The 26,006-nt window shown below is 34.8% G+C and overlaps 1 protein-coding gene across 3 annotated transcripts in view; it reads left to right on the forward strand.

Moving 5' to 3' along the window:
- The window catches only part of Slmap (Sarcolemma associated protein), a 545,241-nt gene that overhangs the window by 299,065 nt on the left and 220,170 nt on the right, over positions 1-26,006 (forward strand). For all 3 annotated transcript variants that reach the window (XM_090409867.1, XM_090409869.1, XM_090409868.1), the window contains exon 13: positions 16,123-16,182. In XM_090409867.1, coding sequence (XP_090265993.1) covers positions 16,123-16,182 — 60 coding nt within the window. The remainder of the gene's footprint in view (positions 1-16,122; positions 16,183-26,006) is intronic.

Genomic DNA, 26,006 nt, shown 5'->3' on the forward strand with positions numbered 1-26,006 from the left:
TCTATATTTAAACACGAACGTTTATACAAAGAAAGTTCTGAAGCCCTACTACACAGACCAAACCTAAACCGCAACGACGTTCTTACTATTCCTAAAGTATGGGAAATTATCATACAAAACTGTGTTAAATAATTAACGTTTTTTTTTTTTTTTTTTTTTTTTAGCACATTATGCACGTTTTCATGAGATTCTATTGTAATCATGCGCCCTAACTATGTTATTCCTAATTTTTGTTTAAATACTGTACTGATGATGTCCTAAGATACTTAGGATGAAATATTTACAATTAAATAATTTTCACTGTGGTTTATAAATGTGTTTCTTCTAATTAAAATCTGAAATATTTGCAGGACTATGTGAAGAGATGCAATCTCATTACAAGAATCTTCTTCATACCGAAGTAAGATGGCTTTCAAAAGGTCGCGTATTGGATCGTTTTTTTTTTAACTTAAAGAAGAAATATTAATGTTTTTCCAAAATGAAGACAAACCAGAATTCTATAAATTATTACAAGATGATTTTTGGTGTTCCAAACTAGCCTATTTAACAGACATATAACTCCAACATGCAAGGAAGAAATGAGAATATTTTGACATCTACAGATAAAATTAAAGCTTTTAAAGATAAAAAAAATGTGGAAGATAAAATTAAGCACCAACAATGTAGAAATGTTCCTTAAAGTTGCCTCCAGAAAATGTAAGAACACTGATCTGCAATAGCTTATTTACAGTCATTTAACATCTTTAGAAGAAAAAATTGACCATTATTTTCCAGACATTTCGGTCAATTTATACGATTGGATTCGAAATTCATTTGTAGAGTCAACATCAGCAATGAGTGAGTTAAGTATTATAGAAGCTGAAGAATTAATTGATATAAGTAACGATCTTACGTTGAGATTGAAGCATTCAGAAATGTGTCTGAATTCATTTTGGATAAGAACTATGGAGTACCCCAATATAGGATTCAAAGCACTTAACATCTTATTGCAATTTTCTACATCTTATTTGTGTGAACTGGGTTTTTCTGCACTCATAAATATTAAAACAAAGAAGAGAGAAAGATTAAAGACCCTTGAAAATGAGATGAGAATGTGTCTCTCAAAAACAAGGCCTAATATCAAAGAAATATGCAAACAACACCAGGCACATATTTCACATTAAGTTCATATTTTATTATCTGAACCTTTATAATAGCTTTTGTTTTGTATGTTTTTGGGTTGTTTGAAAATAAACCAATTTAGTTTAAATAAAATCTGTTTTCTTTTAAACACGCTTTCCTTCATATCTTTAGTATCTGTAATATCAATTTATTTATGGGTTATATATGCGAGTCTTTCAGAATCAATTAATCGGCACTTTACTCTATAAAAAGCAAATAATACTAGGGGTGCCATGAAATTTATTTATTGATTTTAGTGTGCTGCCAGACAAAAAAGTTTGAGAACCACTGGTCTAAATGAATCAACTGTTCGCCATATTTTAGACCATGCTGCAAACTATAAGCAACTAGAACAAAGTGCATCGACAAAAGCATTGAATTTGTTTGAAACTTTAAAAAGAAAACAACTATAAAGTGAAAATGATTCACCGTCAGTAGTGGAAGAAACTTTCCCTGCAAGTTCAGGGTGGTTCGATCGGTTCAAAAAGCGATCGAGCATTCATAGTGTTTGTGTACAAGGTGAAATTGCCGATGAAAAAGCAGCAACTAGTTTTCCTGGTGAGTTGCAACAGATCATTGAAGAAGGAAATTATACCGATGATCAGATATTTAATGCTGACGAAACTGGCTTATTATGGAAAAAAATGCCCACTAAAACATTTTTAGCAAAAAATGAAAAATCACAGCCTGGCTACAAGGTTTCGAAGGAGCGTGTAACACTTTTACTATGTGGCAATGCTTCTGAAGATTACAAGTTGAAGCCTCTCTTTATTTATTGTTCACAAAATCCTCGCCCGCTTAGAAGTTTAGATAAAAATTTTCTCCCTGTTCATTGGAGATTCAATAGAAAAGCTTGGATGACAAGCTGGATGCAGGAGATATAAGGAACTTTTTTGAACAGCAAGGAATAGAGAAAACTGGAAGATCCTGCTCAACCCGTCTTAGACGGAAGAGAAGAAGAAGAAGAAGAAGAAAATTTTCTGTGAGTACCTTATCATACGCCTTTTCCAGATTTACAAAACTTACACTATATGGATCCTTGTTATATTCTAATGATTTCTCAACTATTTGTTGGAAAGTGATAATCTCTATTTGTCCTAAATCCAGCTTGTTGTTGTTCTTCTTCCAGTTTCTCTTCCACAGTTTTTAATAGCCTTTTTTCAAGAATGCATACATAAATCTTACCTGGAACACTTAATAGAGAAATTCCTCTCTGATTCTCACATTTAATTTTATTCTCTCTTTTTTTTTTTAACAATGGGAACTATTGGAGCTCTACTCCAGTTATCTGGAATTCAACCCTGACTAGGCCCCTCTGAATTATGCAGTGAAGCCATTACAAAATTTTTATACCTCCATATTTGAAAATTTCTGGTTGAATATCATCTACTCCATCTGCCTTTCCACATGTCAAGTTTTTGATAGCTTTTCTACCTCGAGTAGATTTTGTAAATCCTCTTGAACATTTTCTACAACTGTTCTGTCACTGCTTGTTTTATTTAATAGTCTTTCAAAGTACAGGTAACCCTCGTATAATGCGGTTTCGATATAACGCAGTCTACAAATTGTAGTATCCCTTGTTCAACACGGTTTCGATATAATACGGTTCTACAATTTCTAGTAACCCTTTATTTATTTATTTTTCATTTTTCACCGCGGGACTTAAAAATCAAATTTTATCTTCATTAAATTTGTGTCTGCCCATATCGCGCAAGTTGTTATAAGTATCGAATTTAGTTTTATTGTATCACTGAATAAGGTACTGTATAGAGGCTTTTGCAGTCTGTGTCATTCTCAACAAATAGTGCAATTAGAGACAGATGGAATAAAAATGGTGCTAACACATGTCCCCTCTCACAGAAACTATGCTCTGTAGATTTAAGCAAAATCATATGTTGCACTGAAACACAGTATCTAACTAAAAACTATTGTCCAATTTTTCAATTATAAAATAAGTGTTTGTTTTATTGCATTTGAAATTCTCGATGTCATTATGAGAGGTCACAAAGGCTAACTTAAAATTCTACCAAGAATTGACACGTCATATAATGAATGTGTGAGTTCGCCTGCCACCTGAAACGCAAACAAGAAGCCATAAAATTCAACCAAGGGGTGAAACGTTTGTGTGAGTTGAGCCAGTCAGTAATGAGAAGTTCCATCGCAATGATAAATGACACCCTGTTGTGAATGTTGTTATGACAGTTTCAGATGTTATGGAATTTAATTGAAGAGAATTAGCATTTCAATTCAACACTTGTCGGTTGCCTTTGTCTTTGGGTCACGTGATCTTTTGTTAATACCGCACCAATCATATGCACGTCTTTATAGCTGCTCTCTTGTGTAAAACAAAATTCTGCTTGTACGTATTGTAATAATTAAAAAAAAAGTTGAATAATTTATAAGCATATAAAAGGATATCACTTGTAAATCGTTGACGTGCCAGCAAAATTCTCAGACGTGCCACCTATGGCACGAGTGCCATAGGTTTGCCATCTAGGGTTTACTGTATAAAGTGTTTATTGTCGAAAATTGTTTTCGTTTTCTGCCAGAAAGCGTATTAAAAATCATAAGTGTGTTATTCTCAAGCTGAGCAGTTTATTTTCTGTTGAGTTACATATGTAATGCTTTTTTTATATAAAAGTTTATTTTTATTGAAATGCCACTAAAACTGCAATGAAAAGGAAGAAACCAACATTGAAGAGGAAATTTGTTTCTCTCGAAGAAAAAATTAAAATCTTGATCGGTTGAAAATTGGAGAAAAACCAGGAGTTGTTGCAAGGACTCTGAATTTAAATGAATCAACAATTTGAACAATCAAACAAAATAAACATAAATCCGAGAAAGTGTTATTGCTGGATCAACGGTAAGTGCAAAGCGCGTTGCTGATGTTCGCGATATTCTAATAGGAAAAATGGAGAAATCTCTAATGATTTGGATGGAAGATTACACTCAAAAGAAAATTCCTTTGGCTGGACATCTTATTAAGCAAAAAGCTCTCAAAGTTTATAAACATTTAAAAGAACTTTTGATCAAGATTCTTCTGAAGAAATCTCTCAACATGGATTTTGTGTCAGTAAGGGTTGGTTCGAAAACTTTAAAAAGCGGTTTTCTTTGCATAATCTTAAAATCCAGGGTGAATGAGCATTAGCAGACATTGAAGCTACCCAGAAATACCCAACAGAACTTTTAAAAATCATTAAAGAAGGTGGTTATAGTGCATACCAGGTGTTCAATGCGGATGAATTTGGGTTATATTGGAAAAAAATGCCAAAACGCACCTATATTTCGAAAAATGAAAGATCAGTTCCTGGATTCAAAGTTTCCAAAGATAGAATTACACTACTGTTTTGTAGTAATGCATCAGGTGATTGCATGACCAAACCAATGTTTATTAACTGATCCGCAAATCCTCGTGCGATGAAAGGGCTCGACAAGCCCACCCTACCTGTTTATTGGCGGGCCAACAAAAAGGCATGGGTTACAGCTAGCATGTTTGAAAATTGGTTTTTCAAGTGTTTGTACCCAATGTAGAAAGTTACACAAAGAAAAAGAATATGGACTTCAAAATTCTACTAATTTTAGGTAATGCACCAGGCCACCCAACAAATTTAAGCCATCCGAATATTAAAATAACTTTTTTTCTGCCTAATACTACTTCATTTATTCAGTCACTTGACCAAGGAATAATATCAACATTTAAGTCATATTATATTCGGCAAACATTCCAATTAATTTTGGAAAAAATTGAATCTAATCCAAACATGACACTGCCTCAATTGTAGAAAGAGTTTTCAATATTGAATTGTGTGAAAATTATTTCTCTGTCCATTAAGGAATTACAACCCTCTATGCCGAATGCTTTCTGGAAAAAAATATGGACTGAAGCCCTTCTGGAACAAAATTTCGTACCTCCAGTGGATGCCGAGCTATTAATTGATGGAGAAACAGATTTAAATGAGGAGGAACTGATACAATTAATAGATGGCACAATTAATAGATCGAACCAAATGACGGGAAAAGTTCTGTCGAAGATTCTGATTGTGATGAATCCGTTAAAGAATTCAGTTTAAAGAAATTAGCAGAAAGATTGGACTTGGCAAGAAAGTTTGGAAGTTATTTTACAGATAATGATCCCTCAATGGAGTGCTCAGGAAAATTCACGAGAAAATTGGATATTTGTTTAGCGCCATATTATGAACTTAATAAAACATTGCAGCATAGTGGAAAGCAAAGTCTTATTACTGACTTCTTGATGACTAAACCAGCTGAAGTATGCAATGAGAATTATACAAATGATGTCGAAGAGATTTCAAGTGGTGACAACCTCCGGCCACTTAAAGAACATCTACGAAATGTTATTTCTGAAGAAAGTGTTGACGTTTAAAATATGCGCCTTATTTTTTTGTGTCTAATACATTTATGCACTATGTGCAATGAAATTTATGTACAATTTGTAATTTTTGTAATTTTATACTAAGTATTTGTCTCATAGTTTGTTTTCTTAACTTACATGAATTACCTGAATTAAATAAAAATATTGTTTTTGTTGATTATGTTATTGTTTATATAATTTAAAAAAAAAAAAAACGATTTCAGAACCTAATCTTACTTTTTCTATGTGATCTAAGTCACGCATAACGCAATTTATATAACTTGGCATTTCTATGGAACCTAGCATCTGCATTATACGAGGGTTACCTGTAATTACTCCAGGCATCTAGAATATTTTCTAGATCTTCTGTTTAATGTCAACTTTATCATCTTTTATTCCTTTTACAGTACTCTTTCCTCCATTTCTAAGCTTTTTAATAGCCTCCAGAACATTTTGGCCAGCTTTCTGATATGTATATTTTATATTCTTACCAAAGACTTCCCATGACATTTGTATAGTTACTTTTACACCTAGCTTAACTCTCTTACATATTGCTGGGAAATTGTGTGCTTTCTTCTTGTCCAGCATGCTTCTTTAATATCTGATGTCCAGCGTCGTGTTCTTATTTTTCTATCCTTGCAGAGAACATCACCACATGCTCTCTTTGCTGATTCACTCAATGTTTTCTTTAGTTTGCCACTGAGAATTTAAGGTTTGGTTCTTGTTTTCAAACTGTTTCATTTTTCTTCAATAATCTTTGTGTAGTTGAGTCTAGTTTACCTGTAAAAGCTTAACTAATTATTTTTAAAACTTTCTTATATATTGTTTTTTTTTCAATGTGATATTCATTTTTATCCTACTTAGCACTAAGTGATGGTCACTTCCAATTTCAAATCCTCTCTACCTTCTTGAATCCTGAATCAACGTGAAGATATCACTATCGACAATAACATAGTGTGGATTTTGTTTCTTCTGTCTTCTCTCTATGTAAGCTGGAACATGTTAATAATGACTAGCCATATTCTGAGCAGAAATCCAGCAGATACTTATATTATCCGTTATTATCCCGCCAAAAATTTTGGTGTGATTCGTGTTTTGCTCTACTGTTTTAGATCTCCAATATGGACCACTATTTTCATTTTCTTTATGTCAGCTGCCTGCACTAATGATTCGAAAAATTCATGTACTTAATTAGGAGAACCTTCTTTTCAACTGCAAGTATAGATAAGTTTCATTGTCCATTTCCCTATTTTAAAGTTTGCTCACATATTCCTTATATTGATGATTCTAATCTTCAGTTCTTCTTCTGGATGTTGGATTGGAGTTTGTTTAATATGGACATGCTCCTGAAGAGTTTATCAATTTCTGAAGTTTGTCAGTTTCGTTAATGCAATACAAAATCATGTGAATCTAAAACCCAGCTGAAGATACATTCTCCTTGAGAGAGCCCAGGATAAATTGCAGCATTTGGGGCTGGACCTCAGAAGTTTAAAATACTAAAGGAACTGATGTTCTGGTTGCCACAATGTAATTTATGCTGATTATTCAATGAATTCTGGTCTGTCAGCACCAACTACATTCTCTGCTCTTCACATTGGTGAACCCATTCTAGACAGAAAGAAAGTACCAGGGAATGAATTAACTTTGAGCAGAGTTGAAGTTTATATTTTCTCATTCTATATTAGATATCACAGATAGAGACCCAGCCTTTTTTCTTTTTGAAGGCAGCTTTTAGGTTATTCTGCAAATCATATTAAGGAATGAAAACAGTATAGTGAACGAATTACACAAGTTTAAAGGTTCCAGTATTTTGCTTGTCAGAAACATCATCTGGAGTACAGTGAGAATTGTAATAATACACACTAACAACCCCCACAAGTGGATATCCTAAGAAGATGGAGAACACCTTTTGTGGGCTCTGATAGGCATCCTTTGCTCTTGAGCAGGAAGTCTGAGGATTACTGTTTCACAAATCTCAGGAAGTTTAACACAACTATATTTCTTAAGATTTGATTGCTTTTTAAATCTGCTGCTGATTATACGTATACAGTTCACTCTTGAAGAACGTGGGTTTAACTGCATAGACCCACTTATATGCAGTTTTTTTGAATAAATATATTGGAGTTTTTTTTGGAGATTTGCGACAATTTAAAAATCTCTCAGAGACGAACTAGTAGCCTAGTGCAAATCTATTGCACTAGGCTGTGTAAAGCAATCATATTGCTGCTGCTTCATTATCAATGCATGGATTGTTATGCCTGTAAATACACTAGTGGCTAAAATTGTGGAAACCTTTTGGAAAAAGTGTATTTCTGAGGTTTGATGGCTCATAACACCTTTTTTTTTTGGAGTAATACTATAAAATTATATATCAATGGAAAGGTAATTTAATCAAGAATGTAATGCAATAACTTTTATGAACGATTTTTTATTAGAAAAGAAAAGTGAAACACATACAAAAAATGAGATATACAAAAATTCTCACAATGTCAGTTAATACTTAGTTGGGTAACCTTTAACATTAATTACGGCCTTACAACATCTTCCCATGGAGTGAACCAAGTTTTTTAGTTTTGCAGCTGTTATAAAAGTGTAAAACCAAGATTGAATTATTGTTTCTATTAATTTGGTTTTATTGGTGGGTTGCTTCTGACTAACAAGTTTCTTTAGTTGGCTCCATAGATTTTCGATTGGGTTAAGTCTGGGCTATTCCCAGGCCATTCCAGCAGTGGAATATGATTATCTTGAAACCACTTTTTGCACACAGCAACAATATGACATGGAGCTGAATCCTGTTGAAATATAAATGCTCCATTATCTTGGAAAAGATCACGTGCAGAAGGCTTCAGTTTGGGCTCAAGTATTTCATTTATTTATTTTGGGGCATTTATATTCCCATTAATCACGCAAATTCTGCCCACACCTTTTGATGTCATGCAACCCCAGATTATAACACTAAGTGGGTGTTTCATGGTAGGTGTAATGCAATCAGGATGCAAATCTTCTCCGATTCTTCTCCTTACGTATTTTATGCCATCACTACCAAACAGGGAGATTTTGGTTTCATCAATCTTAATAACACTGTCCCATTGTTCCGCTGTCCAGTTAACATGGGTTTTAGCCCAGTTTAATCTTTTCAACCTTTATTTGAGATATAAAAATGTCTTTTTTCGTGGAATTCTAGCATTTAGACAAAATTCCTGCAGTCTGCACCGAACAGTCCTTGCACTCGACTTCACATTGTATTGCACTATTTCATCTTGTATACACCCAGATGATTTTCTTCTGTCATCACTTGCTGTTGTGCACCATTTCCTACCTTTACCAGTCTGGTTTTGTAGTGACTGAGTCTCCTTATACCTCTTCAAAAATTTAGAAATGCCACCTTTGGTTAAGTTTCCACCAGTTTTTCTTCTAATTTCTTCATAACTGTAGCCTTGTTCACTTAATAGTACTATTTTACATCCCTTTCTGGGTGGCCAGTCAACTCTTTGTGCCATTTCTTTAATTTTATTACATTTTACAAGCTCACTAAATGAAAGAACACAAACCAACTTGATAGCATGTTAAAGATACCAAGCAATTTTATAAGTAGGTTTTTAATCCTTGATAGCAATCGCATAACACACTCACAAATGTGCTCCTCTCAGCTCCAATACATGACATCAATAGCTGAATCCTACTGTGACCTTATTGGCTCAATGCCAAAACAAGATGATACCTGATTGGCTCTCTAAACACTCGTACTCACTGGCTACATTCAAATGAAGGAAAGCTACTTCATATCATCCTAAGCAAGTTGTGCTTCTTTTTTTTTTCTACTTATTTGGCTATAACTTTTCATAGAATACAGATAATTGAACAAACTTTGTTGCATTACATTCTTGATTAAATTATCTTTCCATTGATATATAATTTTATGGTATTACACCAAAAAAAAAGGTGTTATGAGCCATTAAACCTCAAAAATACACTTTTTCCAAAAGGTTTCCACAATTTTGGTCACTAGTGCAAATATGAATTTCTCTTTCACATTATTATTTACTACCATAAAATATGTCCGTGCGGTTAGCCTAGTGACTTTGCGCTTCGCAACCATATGCCTTTTGAAAGAGTATCCCAGGTTCGATTCCCGTCAAAGACGTGAGGAACTTGAGGATGGCATAGCCAAGTTAGCCTGTCTTGGGTGCAGGCAGTAGGGTTTTTTCCCACCTGTTTATCTTGTGTTTTTCATCCCATAAGCAGGCAAACTGGCCCCGTGAACATACGCTTCTACAGCCAAGAATATATCGCCTAAGTGGCAGACTAGGTGGCAGGTCAGTTGGGAGTGGTACTAACAAGAAGTTGCATTTAAGTAACACGCGGACCCAACATAGGAAGCGGGAATAACGCGTTGTGAAAGAAGAAGAATTTACTACCATAAAATATGCACAAATCTATTGTAAAAAGTTAAAATTTATCAAAACATATGTACACTTGTAGACCATATGGCACCACTCGCAGTTGATAAACAAAGTAAAGATGTAGTATTACATCGTAACTGCATAAAATTAACTGTTATTAATCAGTTTAATTAATTAATTAGCATAAAATAAAATGGGAATAATGTAAATAAAATAATTAATTTATTTTAATAAATTAAAATATAATAAATAAATAATATAACATTCGAATTTTCCCAGAAATAATACCTATAAAATAAAAATTTTGTAACGATTCATTCATTCATTAGTGTATAGCAATCGTATTGATTGCACTAGTCTACTATAAAGCAATCATATTGCTGCTTCTTCATTATCAGTGCATGGATTTTTATACCTGTAAATAAATATAAATTTCTTTTTCACATTATCTTTTCATTTTTGATGTCTGTCTAGTATTAGTAATACGGATAATATCTACAGTACTTTGTATCATATAAGATAGTATTAATGTAGGTACTGGCAGACATATGATTCATCTTGTAAACAGAAGACATAAACTTACTGTAATAAATACAGTACTGTAAATGTATTTTCACTTCCTTATGATGTTCCTTAATAACATTTTCCTTTCTCTAGGTTACTTTATTGTATGAATATAGTATTTAATACATAAATGCCGTACAAAATATGTGTTAATCGACTGTTTATGTTATCGATAAGGCTTCCAGTCAAGCAGTAAACTATTAGTAGTTATGTTTTTGGGGAATTAAAAGTTATAAACATATTTTCGAACAACGCGGGAGGTCTGTTCCCCTAATCCTAATGTTGTCCAAGGGTCAACTGTGTGTGTGTGTGTAAAAACAGTCATGTTTATATTTGCTGCAGAAGGTATGGTTTTTTCCATTTGATTTTTGTGTAAGGTTCCCAAATTGTCATTGGCTAGACTTGACTGACCATAATTGTTACAGTGGATATATTTCTTGTATTCTTCAGGATGGACATTGACAGATCTTCCACTTTGTTCATAATATAACATGTTAAAAGAGCATGAAACCTTGTATACATCTGGAATGGGGGGTGAATTGGAGTTGATCATTACGAGAGCAGATAAGAACAGCTAGCTTCAAATAGTGTTTGAAAGCAGTATAGAGATTATATTTCTTTAAACTCTATAGTGTGGTGCATTTCCATAAAAGGAGCTCTAGTGAACACCAGAGAATAGAGGTTCTGGTTACCCTACCTTCACCCAGTATGAATGATACCTTCATGTCAAACTTACTTAGAGATCCCCAAAAAGCTCCCATTTTGTAATTAACTTTCTTATACTTACAGTCTAGTTATGCTATGTAGCAGGTAGATGTCTTTGCTTTTTGCTCCATTGTCTAGATATGTGAGAAACATTTAGCACATTTATACAACCAACATCCAGAAAAATATTTCACAGTAGAAAAAAGAAACATAAATGCATTTTGTGTATTGGATTCTTTTAATTTTGAGGCATCTTTGTGGTCTTTCCCCATTGGTAGTTGTTTTGAATTTAAGCTTTATTTTTGCTGATAGAATTTCATGATCAGAATCAGTATTTGTTTTCTTTAAGGTTTTTACATTTTGGAATGATGTTTATCATTTTTTTGTTAACTAAAATGCAGGGTGTTTCAAAAAGAATGACCCGATTTCAAATAATTATATTTAATAATGAAAATATAAATGCCATATAAACGTCATTTTCTCATTAACTAAGCATAGCGGCTATTTGGGTGCTAGTATAGGCATCTATTGGTGGTCATATCAAACTCTGGGCCAAGGCCGTTCACATGGTACAAGTCGCATTCGTTTGTGGTTCGTGGTTGCAGAGATATACAATTTTCAAATCGGAATATTTTTTTTGAAACACCTGTATAATTAACGCAGTTTTTAGTTTTTCAAGCCTCCTTAGCTCAGTCGATATAGGCAAAGTCGTTTGGTCCAATAGACCTGGGTTTGATTCCCGTCCAAGACATGAGGAACCTTTATCTGGTCTGCTTCGACTAAAGGTGAGTTAGCCAGTCTCATACAGAGGTAGGGTTTTTTCATCCCCCAGAACAGGCAAACCTACCCCATGAACACATGCATCTACAGACATAGGACACCCTGGGAGACATAGGGCCAACCATCTTATCCTCGAGACTGTCACAGTTGCGAAGTCCACAGCTAAAGAACCTCAGTGGTTAAGCTTAAGTTTTTAATTTTCCCATGAGTGAGGTCCATGTGTATTTGTGACTGTCTGAATGAAAAAATAAAGTATTAGTAATGTTGTCTCCAATGAAGAGCTCTATCAGAAGATACAACCAAAACAGAATCTAATGCAGAAGATTATAAAAGGGAAGCTGCAATTATTTGGACACATTTGTAGAATGAGTGAGGACCGGAAGATAAAGATGTTTAAGCCATCCAAAATACCAAACATTTATGTTTGGTATTTTGAATGGCTTAAACAGAAGAGGTAGACCATACAGAGAATGGATAGACGATATAAAAGACTGGTGTGGAATGGGTGTACAAAAACTGCGACACTGTGCACTGGACAAAGAAAGGTGGAAGAAGATAGTGAAGCAGGCATCAGACATCAATGGGCAGTGAGCCCATGGTTCATGATGATGAATGTTGTCTTACAAAATTCAATAACTCTGTTGCTTCTTTCATCATTCCCAAATTTCCCCATTACTTCTTGAATGCCCTCAGAATACTTGCCTATTTTTGCAATTAAATTTTCCATTATTATCAACATATCTATTTGTAGATTTGATTGGAAATTCTCATATTCATCATCTCAAGGAGAATAATCTAGTGCATAAACTTGTATTATATATTTTTTCCCTTTTCTTTTGCCTTTAATCTTGAAAATACTGGGGTAATTTCTGTTTAAATTTAAAAGATGATGTTTTTGCTATGATCACTGTTCCTTCTCTGCGTGCTCAGTTTGTCTTCCTTAGTAAAATATTTTTGCATTTTAGATGTTAACGTACCCCTCATCTCCAATGGATCTCTAACAATACCTACTATACCCAATTTAATTTTTTGAAATTCTTCTAACAGTTTAAGCTTTCTGGTTTTAAATAATGTTCTAACATTAATTGTTGAAATATTTATAATGCTCTTTGCTGACCACTTCACATACTTCTCATCACCCCTAATTGTTCTCTGGGGAGAGACAATTCAACTGCACCATATGCAATAACATTTAATGATCCTGTGACTGTTTCCTTTCCATTCATAGAAGTTATAAGTAAAATGCTATAGTTGGCTTGCCACTCCCGCAGAGTTTATTAAGGATGTGGCCAGAACTTTGGGCAGAAGGTAGACTCCCACTGGAATAAAATAAAATAATTATAATCATCCTTGAGTGTTCTAATAGTGTTTGGGGGGGGGGGGGGGGAGAAACAAGGGAATGGAAGGAGGAATTAGAATGAAAGAAGGGTAGGGACTGTGTCCACAAGCAATATATCTGAAGTATATTGCATGAAGTAAGACAAGTCCAGCTTTGAGTACCTTGGTTTCTCTATTCTGAATGTACTACAGTGAACTCCTAAAGTTGTTTATTTTATTTTGTATTTTATTTTATAGGGTTCTCAAAATTTATTAGCCAGTTGTCTTTTTAGTTTCTATTAACTGAAAAATAAACTGTTCTCTTGCCACATAACTAAGTTATCTTTAGCCAATAGCTAAAAAAAGTAACTGAATTCTGTGGCATGAACTGTATTAACAGAAAAAAATAGCCTTGGTGTTGTTTTGTGTACAAGTGTTTTGAAGATGACATACTACTGGAATGGACGATGCTGTGACTGGTTATGTTGTTGTTAGTATATGGGAATATCCAATATACTATTAATGGCCACATGTTTTGGACACCACCCACAGAGTATCATGGAAGAAAACCACCATGCTCCACCACAGCAAATTCAAGAAAGAGAGACTTTTCTTAGAAGCAGCAGCAGCTCTCAGAAACCAACCAAATCTTAACAAATACGGTTGCATTAAGCTTCCGAAGATTTGGGAAACACTCATCACCAGAGGTCCCACCTTACATTCCAGGCCACCTACTACCGCCGTTAGAGGGCGCTCCACCTAGATAGGACTTTAGTGTCACCCATGTGGTTGGGCTTAGTATTGTAAGTTTTTGCGTGCTTGTTACATTAATTGTTTTTGTAATCCCCGTAGATGTCCTAGTGACTAGGAAAATATAGGAGTATTAAATTCTAATTTAATTCTTTCTGAGTGTTGTAAAAAATCCATTAAACCTCCAACATAATGTCCTCACAGCACTTAAGCCTCTACACAAGAATACTATTAATGGCATTTGGATCTGAGATGAGATATTGGTCAGAAGTTACTGCTTCCTAGCTGGAGATCATTGCAGGCTACCATCATTCTAGAGTGTTCTATGTTTGTAAATCTGTGTGTTCACTGGGCTGATTTGCCTTTTTTGGGAGATGAAAAGTGTTACTCTCCAGGAGAAAAACCCTCCACTTCAATATGAGGCCAGCTAACTCACCTCATGTCATGGACAGGAATCGAACCTAGGTCTTTCCAACCATATGGGCTTCATTTCTACCAACTGAGCTACAGAGGCTCAGTTGTTTTTTACATAACACTGGTTATGTAAGTACCTGCCAGTGTGTAGGTTTTCCATTAACAGGATAATGACCCCTTTGATAATGCATGTGCAGACTTACAATCTAGTTATGCTATGTACCAGGTAGATGTCTTTGCTTTTTGCTCTGTCGTCTAGATATGTGAGAAAAATTTAGCACATTTATACAACCAGCATCCAGAAAAATATTTCACAGTAGAAAAAAGAAACAAAGCTGTCTTTGCTTCCTATACACATTAGTTACATATTTTCCAAATTGGTCATTATTCTTTTCCATTTATATAAAACCTACACACACACGGCAGGTAGATGTCAAAGAGACTATTTTTAGTTTTAGCATCAGCTATGAAACACTTCTCTATAATAGTAGCTGCATTAATTTGCCAAAGATCTGAGAAGCAATCTCATTTTATTAGCCCCCAGAGGATGTTATCATAGGACATTAGTTCCTTTTTTTTTTATTATTATTACAATTTGAATTCTTTCCACAACTACTTAGTTATATGCTTGGTTCATTATAAAAATTATGGAAACAATTACCTTGTTAAAGTAAAAATTTCAGTTTAATATAAACCAAAATAATCACTCGATCACCATGTAACCATGAAGGAAAGGATTATATGCTTGGTTTATAATAATTGTAATTTGTGAACCAAACCTGATGGTAACTCCATTCCTCTTTCAGTAAATGTCAAAATGTTATCTTCTGCCAATTTGTCTTCAAGCCTTTCTATATGAGGAATGTCATCAAGATAGTTTCATGCAATATACATCCACAGAAATGTCATAAGGAATTTTCATAATATTAAGGTAGAGCACAGCAAACTAAATACAAATAGTCTCGTATCAAATATGAAAAACGCTTCTGTGTCTAGTTTTCAAAGTATTCTCCAAATTTCCAAATACATTACTCTAAAAAAAAACTACATTGCCCGATTTATCATTTTCATACTGCAACTGTAATGGAAATCAGTCTGTGTTATTGGTGCTCTTTTCTACAGGTTATATGTATGTACCTAGAATCTTGTAGAAGACTGCATATCATTCTCAGTTCTCAGAAATGAAAGGTGTGACAGTTTTTGTCACTCCCTATATATAAGTTCCTTCATTTTTGTCAGATTGTTTGACTGCAGCATATTGTATTTATTTTGCTAATTTTTTATGCAAATCCCATGACAGGTAAGTGAGATTCATCTGGTTTTTTTTTATAGTTAAATTTCAATTATGTCCCATCCTTGCAAATTATTAACAGTGCTGATTCAGAAAGGTCCACTTACCTTAAAATATTACGCATCATCAGTAACATGGCAACTCTTAATCAGCATGCACAACTTTGTGCACTTTTGTTTTGTACTCATTCCTAATTTTTATGCAGTCTCCCCCCAAATTTACTGATTATTAAACAGTCATGAACATGATATTTAAAACTATATGTATGTTATCTTCCATTACGCATACCAGAAATTTCTATTTCTTTTAAGAAATAGAAATTCTGAACATTGCACATTTCTGTATATCTATATTTCTGCTTGCAGATCACCTAGATGTTCCAGAAAAAGAGATGGTAGAAAAAAAATATGTGATGGAAGGTTGTAGTAAGTATCTGTGGTATATGTTAATGTTTTTTTTTTATGTTTTATTAAAATATAATAGAGTAGTTTAGAATCACATTTTTTCTTATAAAATTATTTTGCACAAGCTTTGCTCTGTCTTTTACTTTCATATGCATAATCGAATTCTCAGTTCCTAATTAGGCCTTTTCTCTTTGGAAGGAAGATGACTGTTGAAGGTTTCTCAGATGTCTTTTTGGGAAGATATAAAATATACCAGTTTTTCACTAACGATTAGTTATTACATTATTTCCATATGTTTCTGTTGTTGCAATTTTTTTTACGAACCATTATTTCTGTTATCTTCAGAGCAGATAAAGATGAAGTGAGTATATTTCCAGATGCTTGTTAGTCCAGTAGGATTAGAGTTCACATGCATGTCTTTGCACCTGGAGCTCAGCTCATAAAATAGCCAGAGTTTTAAAAAATATATAATCATTGCACTGCTTTCAAACCTTACATAAAGCTTTCGCCTGCCCTTTCCACTATCTAAAGATGAACTCTTCCCCTCTCTGTTCCAGTTGTATACAAGGTTCCTTGTTCTTCCTTTCCATGTGAAGCACATATTCATGGTGAAAGGGATCCTCCATTGATGGTACTGGGAGGTCCTTTTTCTATCCTTCTTCTTTTTCTATGCTTTTCTTCCTGTATTCTTTGCTCTGCTTTTCCTGAGTCTTTTTTACTATTCTGTCTTCCTAACTATCATCACTGGGATACATCACCTTGCAGCCTTGTTTGCCTTGCAGTGCAATCTGCAACATCAAAGACAGCCCAAAAATAAGATTCTAGCAGAACATCCCCCTATCAGGAAGCAAGGAAGCAGTACACGACAAAGGTAGTCTAGTAGTAAACTCTTCTAAACTTAAACAACTGCCAAGAAAGTGTCATGAGTGACTTTAGTGTGTATCCCACTTTCTCATAGTTACAACATTCCTGATTGTATAATTTGCTTGCCTTCTCATTAGAGTAAATCAAACAGACCAGTGGATGTATCCAAAAATGGTCCCACTGCATAAGAGCACACTAGTTAAATAATGGAATGTGCACTGCAGAGGATCAAAGACATACCTCCAGATCCATTCATAGATGGGATGAATATCTCCATTTCCCTCACAAGAGGATAACACAATTAATATACCTAATGCCCTGAGAGGGAGTCCAATTTGATGTCATTGGATTTTTGGATTTTTTTCCTGATGAAGAAGAAATGATGGACATTAGCTATCCATGGTTCTCCAAAAAAAAAAAGGGAAAAATCCAATCCAAAGAAAACTAAACCTCACAACATTGAAAGCCAGATGATACCACCAAAAGTAGATAGCAAAAACATTTCTACAGTGAAATTGTCACAAATTCCCTCAAAACATCGATGACATCCTGGTTCTCTCTTGCAGATATAAAAACCAGTCTGTTTTTGCCTGCAGGAAAATATAGACTTCATTCTTAAGGATAAGACAGGAATGGACCTTCTTACAGAGGAGTTGCCATCCTGATGGACAACAATATCCCCTTTCCAGCAAGTCTTGCTTAAAACAAATGCAGAGGCAGTTACCATCTGGCTCTCGGTTGATTCTCTTATAACAGTATGCTGCAGATATCTCTCAGGATGATCTTGATGACATATTTCAGTTATCATCCCCATTTACTTTTAATGGGGAATTTAAACAAACACAACTCTGTTGGAGTAGTGCAGAACTAATACCAAAGTAAGAGTTGTTGAAAGCAATCTTGATGATAATAATTTCTCCCTCTTAAATATAGGAAGCAAAACCTTCCATATGCCTACCCAAACATTCACTACTATTTAATAAGTAGTGGCTTGCACTCCTCCTCCTACTGTTTAAGTGGGGAAACTGATGACAACTTATTTGGGACCAGTCACTTCCCTCATATCCACTTTTCTGGATGGGCACCCATGCACTACATCATAAATATCATGATGGAAAATTGAGCAAGATGACTGGCTTACCTGCTCCTTCCCTGTTGAATTTTGCTTCTGCAACAGTCAGTTCATCTCCTATCAGCAATGCAGTGAGTCATGTGATTCCACAAGCTAACAAATCTGCATTTCCTAAAATCTGTGGTCATTTTCCACTTTTCTCCTAAATCATGGTGGAACACTGATTGCACAGCAATCAAGGAAGCACAGAAGACAGCTTGGAGTATGTCTTGAAGCTTATTCTACAGGATATCCCACAATAGAAATTATCTCATTGTTTTTAAACATGTCAGAGCCAAAAAAAAAGAATCCTGGATTCAATACACATCTTTCATAACAAGAGCAGCCAACAGCAAAGAAGCATGGGATAAAATCCCAAAAATGAAGGGTATAAATATGCCACTTGCCCACTGTCCATTTTACCTTTGATTACCTTGATGGACCTGTGATTTCAGTTAGGATTTCTCCATGACTGCAGGTTGTAAAGAGTCCAGCTATTCCTGTCTTAGGCCTTTCTTCTTCATTTTCTTCCGACTTTCTTAATCATTGGGTCTTCCCACCTTAAGGCTGGTTTTCCAGGTTTCCTTTTGATATCTCTCAGATACCAGTTTGTTACTCTGACTGTCCATCTGTTGTCTCTCATTCTGGCAAGATGTCCTGCCCAACTTCTTTTGCTGTTGTAGATTGCTTTTATTACATCTTTGAGTCCAGACTTCTTCCTGATTTCTGTGTGTCTTACATGGTCTATTTTATTTGCATTGCACATTTTTCTTTCTATTGCACGTTGAGTTGTTATTAAGCTTTGTTCTTCTTTTAAAGTTGTGTTCCAAGTTAATGCTGGTAAGATGTGACTATTGAAAAGATGGGCACTTATTTCTATATCTGTGTTGTGGTTGGTAATTGTTGATTTTATTTTGTTGAAGGCTATCTAAGCAGCTCTTTTCTCCTTGCTGTTTCATTTGATATGTCATTATTCATTTTTATGGACTGGCTGAGGTAGATGTAATCTTCAACTTTTTTGATGGTATGGGATTCTAGAGTGATTGTATAATCTTGACAGTATTTGTTTTTCATCCATCTTGTTTTGTCCTGATGTATTTTCAATCCAATTTTTTGGCAGTTTTGGCTTATGTTATTCAGTGTTGATTCTAAGAGTTTAGGTGAGTGAGATATTAATACCACATCATTGGCGAATAATAGGATATTTAATATTTCACCATCAATGTTTATTCCACCTTTCATGTCAGTTTTTGAATAATGCTGTCCAGAGTAGATGTGAAGAGATTAGGTGATAAGACATCTTTCCTGACATACTCCTCTACTTAAGTTAATTTTAATCGGGTGATTGAAAAGGGTGATATTTGTTGTTCCTTCTTTGTAGATATCTTTTATGAGTTGGATGTATGCTTTTTCTACGCCTTGTTCTATTAAAGCTTGGAATACTGCGTTATGTTCAGCAGTGTCAAATGCCTTTTTAAAATCTATAAAAAGAAGACAAAGTGGAATCTGGTATTCTCTGCACCTTTCTGTTAGCCGAGTAATAGTTTGAATGTGATCTATTGTCGAAAAGCCTTTTTTGAAACCGGCCTGTTCTTTGCAGCTATTTTCGTTGATGGAGGTTTGTATTCTGTTTAGGATGACTCTGGCGAATATTTTATGTGCGCGTGCTAATAGACAGATGGATCTGTAGTTGCTGATGTCTTCTTTATTACCTTTTTTATGCAAAATTATGGTCTTTGTTTTCCATTCAGTAATTACTTTCCTTAATTGTATATATCGGGTAAATCTTTCTGCTAGAGCTTTAAAGAGTATTTGTCCATCCATTTTTAATTTATCAGATTTTATACTGTCAATTCCTGGTGATTGGTCATTTTTCATATGGTGGATAGCTGTTTTTACTTCTTTAGGTAGGACAGATGGTATTTCCAAATTTTCGTCTGGTACTAGAGCTGTGATTACTTGTTTAGATGAGTAAAGGTTCTCATAAAACGATTTTACTATTTTTTCCATTTCACCACTGTTTGTGTGTCTGTTTCCTTGATTGTCTATGAAGACCGACAGTAGTGGTTGCTTTAGATTTATTTCTTTTTCTACTTTTTTTAGACTACTGCAGAGCCTAGCTGCTTCTGCCAATTTTGTCGTTCTTTATATGTTATAGTTATCTTTGATATTCTGCCTCAGTTGTTTACAGATAATTTTATATTCTAAATGATCTTTTCCTGTATTTTTCAGTATTCTTCTTTTTTTGTCAATAGTTCTGTTGTTCTTGTTGATTGGCATTCCCTGGTCTTAGGAGGAAGTTCATAGGAGGTTCTTTCTTTGCAGTTCATTAACTGATTATTAAAGTTTGTTAAATCTTTGTCGATCATTTTTTTAATTTTCAGTCGGTTTCTTCCACATTTTTTCTAAATTCTTCTGGGTTTATCTGTTTTGAGCATTCTTCATTTTTTCTGTATATTTTGAGGATGGCTCTTATTGGGTGCAGTAGGTTTTCCCAATGACTTCGACATTTTTTATTATTCTTTTGCAATCTGTTAGATTGAACTCAATTTCATTTCTTGTCTCTCCATATATATGCTGGAGATTGCCAAGTCCATCTTTTTCAAGTTCTCTTTTTCATCCATCTTGTCTTTTTTTTTAAAAAAAAAACTATTCATAATCTACAGCCTTTCTGCGTCTACAAATTCTGCCAGGAGTTCACCTCGTTCATTTCTTTCTCCTTTCCCCCACAGTCCAATGTATTTTTCTTCGATAAAAATCCTATAGTAATGTTTGCATTGAAATCCCTGCACATCCCTATTGTGCATGTTGTTTTTTTCTGTAATGTTTCTTGTAGGTGTTCATAGAAGTTTTCTATTTCTTCTTTGTCAGCTGTTGAGGTGGGTGCATAGGCTACTATTATTTTTATTGTTACTGATTCTCCTATTTTTAATTTTAGTGTTCTTAGTCATTCAGAATGGATTGTGCAAGAAATAATATTTTTAGTTAGCTTTTCATTTATGAGGAAGCCAACTCCTCCAGCCCTTGTAGCATTATCTGAAGCTCCCAGGAAAATCTTGTTGCCATTGTTCCATTTCGCTGTTAATTCAGAGGTTCTTCAGGTTTCACAAATAGCAAGGACATCAAGCTTTACATTTTGCAGTTCTTGAAACAGGAAATCAATATGGCAGTCAGAAGACAGAGTTCGAGTGTTGAAAAAAACAATAAATAGGATTGAATTTCCAGATGGTGGTCTACCTTCCTCTGTGAGATTCTTAGCACTCCCCCTGTTCTTGCAGATTTCTCAACACCACCTTGGTGGGATTGCAAAGAGCCGCACAGGACTGGGGGCCTTTTTCTTCTTCAACTTGCTGGCATCTTTACAGTGGTCTATAGCACTTCTTCTGACCATGGTTCTGAAGTGCACCTTTGGTCCATGGCTCCTTATTCGGAGCTGCCCACTTGGGCTTCCCTCATCTGACACCCGAGGGACGCGCTCGGTAGGTGTGAGTCCCCCCCCCCCCCCAAGGCCCAATGTCCATACTTGACCATAATGGATGTACAATTGCTGACACTCTCAGGGGAATATTTGCTAAAACATCAGTAGTATCTTATCCCCCCAAATTCCTTGTCCAAAAATGCAACGCAGATAAACAATAATTTTCTTTGAGTGGTACAGAAGAATTTGTGAATGACCTGTTGTTTTGCTACAACAGGTCATTCACAAAATAAGAAATGAAAGCTTCTTTGCTTAAATGTTGTCCAACTTCTGTTGGACCAGATAACATCTGTCGCCAGCTACCACTGATTGACTACTGTACTTGTACAACAGAATATTCTGTGAGAATGTTTTTCCAGTACATGCCTGGTAAAAAATGATTATTATCAACCAATTGCTTTGACCACCTGCTTGTGCTGGAAAAAATGGTTAACCCTCAAGTTTTATGGTTTCTGGAAAAAAATAACTTTTTTCCAGAACACATTCTGGCGTCTGCAAATATCATTCAACAACCAATCGTGATTCTAGTCCAACTGGAAGCATCTTTCAAGATGCTTTCCTAAAATGTGAGAACTTCGTATTGGGTTTCTTTGCTACCAAAAAAAAAAAAAAAAAAAGTTACACTGCATGGAGATTTGAAATATTGAAAGACCTATGCACCGTTGTCTCAGAGGGAATTCACCTCTCTTTATCAAGGGCTTTTTATTAAATACCTAATCTTCCAAAGTCCAAGTGGGAACCACTTTCTCCCATCTGTATCCCAAGTAGAGGCAGTCCTACAGGGTTGTTTTAAGCATCATACTTTTTTGCAATCAAGGTTAACTCAATAACACTACTTCTTCCAACTGTAAGTAATGCCCTCAGTATGGTCATGGTCAGCTTTCAAAATGGGCACATGCAAATAGGTTCAGATATTCTCATCAGAAAACAGCTTGTGTACCTTTTTGCTGCAGACGTGTTCTTCATCCTAGTTGCACTAGAAGCCAAGTTTTGGGGGCTCGTATATGGCAAGAAACTCTCTCAAATTCCTTTGCTGTGAATGTCCTTTGCACCTTATCTTCTACTTCTTGAGGTGCTAACAGATGTTCTTTGCTTTGATTGTACCATGCACTGATTAGATCAAAACCTAATTATTGGTCCCAAGTCTATTTGTCTACCAGAGAGAGCACCCTGTCCACCATTAAGCCATAAGAATTGCAAAGTGGAGCATTTTGAACCTCACTGATCCCTAGTCTTTACATGAAGGCAAATGAACCACTCTTGTCACTTCGACATCAACAGCTATCTCTGCTCTTTGCACTTCAAAAATAAAACCCTGTGAGATCATCTCATGTGGTCAAACTATTTTTTGCCCATGGTGGGAGAATCTGTACAATGTTCATCAGACTGCGAGATGATTGTTTGGTTTATGAACAGAAACACCTCCTAACTTTGGGTATTAGAGTAGACAATGCTGCACAAATACCATGCAATATACTACCACCTTGGCATTCTTACATACCACCATGCAGCTTCTCTGTCTGTATGCTACTCAAATATTCCACCCCCTTGGAATATTTGGGTAGCACAAGTCATGCTATTGTTTACCAACAGCTCTTTCAAATAAATAGAATGAAATATTCTGATTTTGTGCCTGTTTATATAAATGGCTCAAAATCGGAGACTCTAGTGGGATCTTCTGCTGTCTTCTTCCCAGACTGCATGATATCTTCTCAGTTTAACAACTTTACTGCTGAGCTATATGCAATAGAGCTTGCATTAAACTACATAAGATTGCAATACTACAAAAGGTGCATTATATGTCCAGATTCATGGAGCTCCCTATAGGCAATAAGAAGCCTAGAGCTTCAGAAATATGCTGAGCTCTCTCTCTCTCTCTCTCTCTCTCTCTCTCTCTCTCACATTTATGGAAGCTACATTATATTTGCTTCTGTTGGATCCAAGTGACATTAGAATTAAGGGAAATGAGGCTGCAGACACTGCAGCTAAGTTAGCTCATTTGTCAAGCTTCTACCATCTGCCTGTCCCATACACTGATTACTGGCAGTCATCATGAAATAGAGAGAGAGAGAGATCAATAATAAGCTCTAACGATTCTGGCCTAAAATCAAATAATGGCAGTCTAGTCTATGCAGAGACTGTAAAGAGGAAGTTGTTCTTGCATGACTCTATATTGGTCATAATCATCTTACAAATGATGACTTGCCTAAGTGTGAGTTGTATGAGTCTAATGGTACCAGACTAATCAATCACAATTTTATTCATATTCATCATTTGTCTCTGATTTTATTAGATTCATCAAGTATTTCTGTTTTTTAAATTTATTTATCACATTATATAAATTATGTAGGTATCAGCTTAGTGTATGTAAGCTTTTAACACCTAGTTTATTTTTGTGTGTTTTTATGAATTTTTTTACACTTGTTTTTATACTGATTTTATACTTGTTTTTGCTCTTTTTATATTTACTTTGTATTTATTACGTTATGTACTGCTGAGACATGCATTGGCACAGTATGACTTTAGCTGTCTTTGTGCCACTAAAATCAAACCATACCAAACCAAACCTTGTTCTTACAGTTTGTCATATTACGGATATACTGGGAGGATCTGCCTTGAAGAACACAAGAAATACATCTGCTACCACAACTGTACATCAGGTATAGCTGACCATGCCTTCGGATACCTTGCACATAATCAAATGGAAAAAAACTATTATGCTTCACTGCAGAAAATACAAGCTTGAAAAACTTTTTCTGGAATCAGCAGTCGATTTAAAAAAAAAATTATAATAAAATAGTTGTGTTAAATTTCCCAAGATTTGAGAAACATTAATTTGTAGACCTCCTGCCTAACAGCCAAGACTAGCTACCAGTACCCATAGAGGGCATCCTTCTTGGGACTTTAACCACATCTTCCACATATTTTTGTGTGTTATTACAATTTTTATACTGTATCTCAGAAGATGGCTCTGTGACAGACATAATATTAGAACTATTAAAACCTGTTTAAACTTCATTGTGCTATTTTCATTCCATTAAACCTGATTATGAGATTATATATATGGTCTCTGTAGCTCATTTAATTTCATCAATGCCCTTTGGTTGTAAAGACCTGGGTTCACATTCTATCTAGGATACAAAAACCTTTATTGGAGCTTTCCAACTGAATATGAGTTATCTCTTATATGGAGGGGGTAAGATTTATCCTTCCAGAAACTTGGGATTTTCATTTCTCAAAATAGTGCATGTGGGATTAACTTCTCTCTCTCTCAGAATATTAATCAGGTTTCAAAGTCAAGTTTCTTGACTTTGACAGTCCCTTGAGCTTGGCAATCAAGGGAAAATACAACATAATATCAAGTTACTCCATCACTTCTTAAAGATCTTTAGCCATTCGCAATCAGAAATATGTTCGAAATAATAAACTTAAAGAAAGATTTCTTCAAACAGAATGACCTGAACAGCTAAATGTGAATCCAGATCAGATACTAATCTTCTTCACAAGTCATTCTTCATTGTTTTGGAGCTATGCAAATTGGAAATAGCATGCACAAGCAGACAGGTGTTGCTATTGTTGTGAATATGGTGGTCATATTTTCCAGAGAAAAATGTGCGTTTGGTGAATGTTTTTTATAATGGCAGTACAATGGCTCTGTTGAGAAATATTAGTATCCAGAATGAAGAAATAAATATGTTTAGTATCATTCACTGACAGTTGTTGGTGGAGGGAGGGGAAGCTTGTATTGAAAAATACAATATTCATCTGGATATTATGTGTGCTGCACATCTAGGATGACAGAATTTGGAGGAGGAGGGAAAAAAATGCTACAAAATGTAATACATATGTTCATACATGAATAATTTCTATCCCCTTCCATATTCAACACATAGCATCCTTGGAAACATTATACAGTGAAGGATTATCTATATCATGTCCATCAAATTCAACATCTTGAACCTGAAGGGACGTAGACTGGTGATTGGAATTCTGCTGTTGAAGTTTCCACATGTACTAAATCTTTATCTGCTAGATTTCCAAATGTGTGAGAGTTACGCTATGCCACATTTCTTCAGGTTTCATGCTCTGTAGTTAGTTTAAAATAAAATAGAATATTCAAAATAGCTTAGTGGCTGTTTTAAATACTTATTTTTAACTGCTCTGTACAGTACCCCCCCCCTCTTAAAAAAAAAAAAAAAAAACTGTTGTTCAAATTAAACTGTTTCAAACCTATGCTTGTGTTGCATTTGAGAATTCAAACAAGGTTCATATCATCTAATAAGCAAGCTTAGGTGTTGAACATTTATTTTAAATGATTTTTTTTTTAACTGACTTATTTTACTGGTATTACAACCAAATCAACTAAATTATAAAGGATATGCCTATTAACTG

Source organism: Typopeltis vanoorti, chromosome 20 (assembly GCF_054136105.1).
Source record: "Typopeltis vanoorti isolate ZY-2024b chromosome 20, IOZ_Tvanoo_1.0, whole genome shotgun sequence".
NCBI lineage: Eukaryota > Metazoa > Arthropoda > Arachnida > Uropygi > Thelyphonidae > Typopeltis > Typopeltis vanoorti.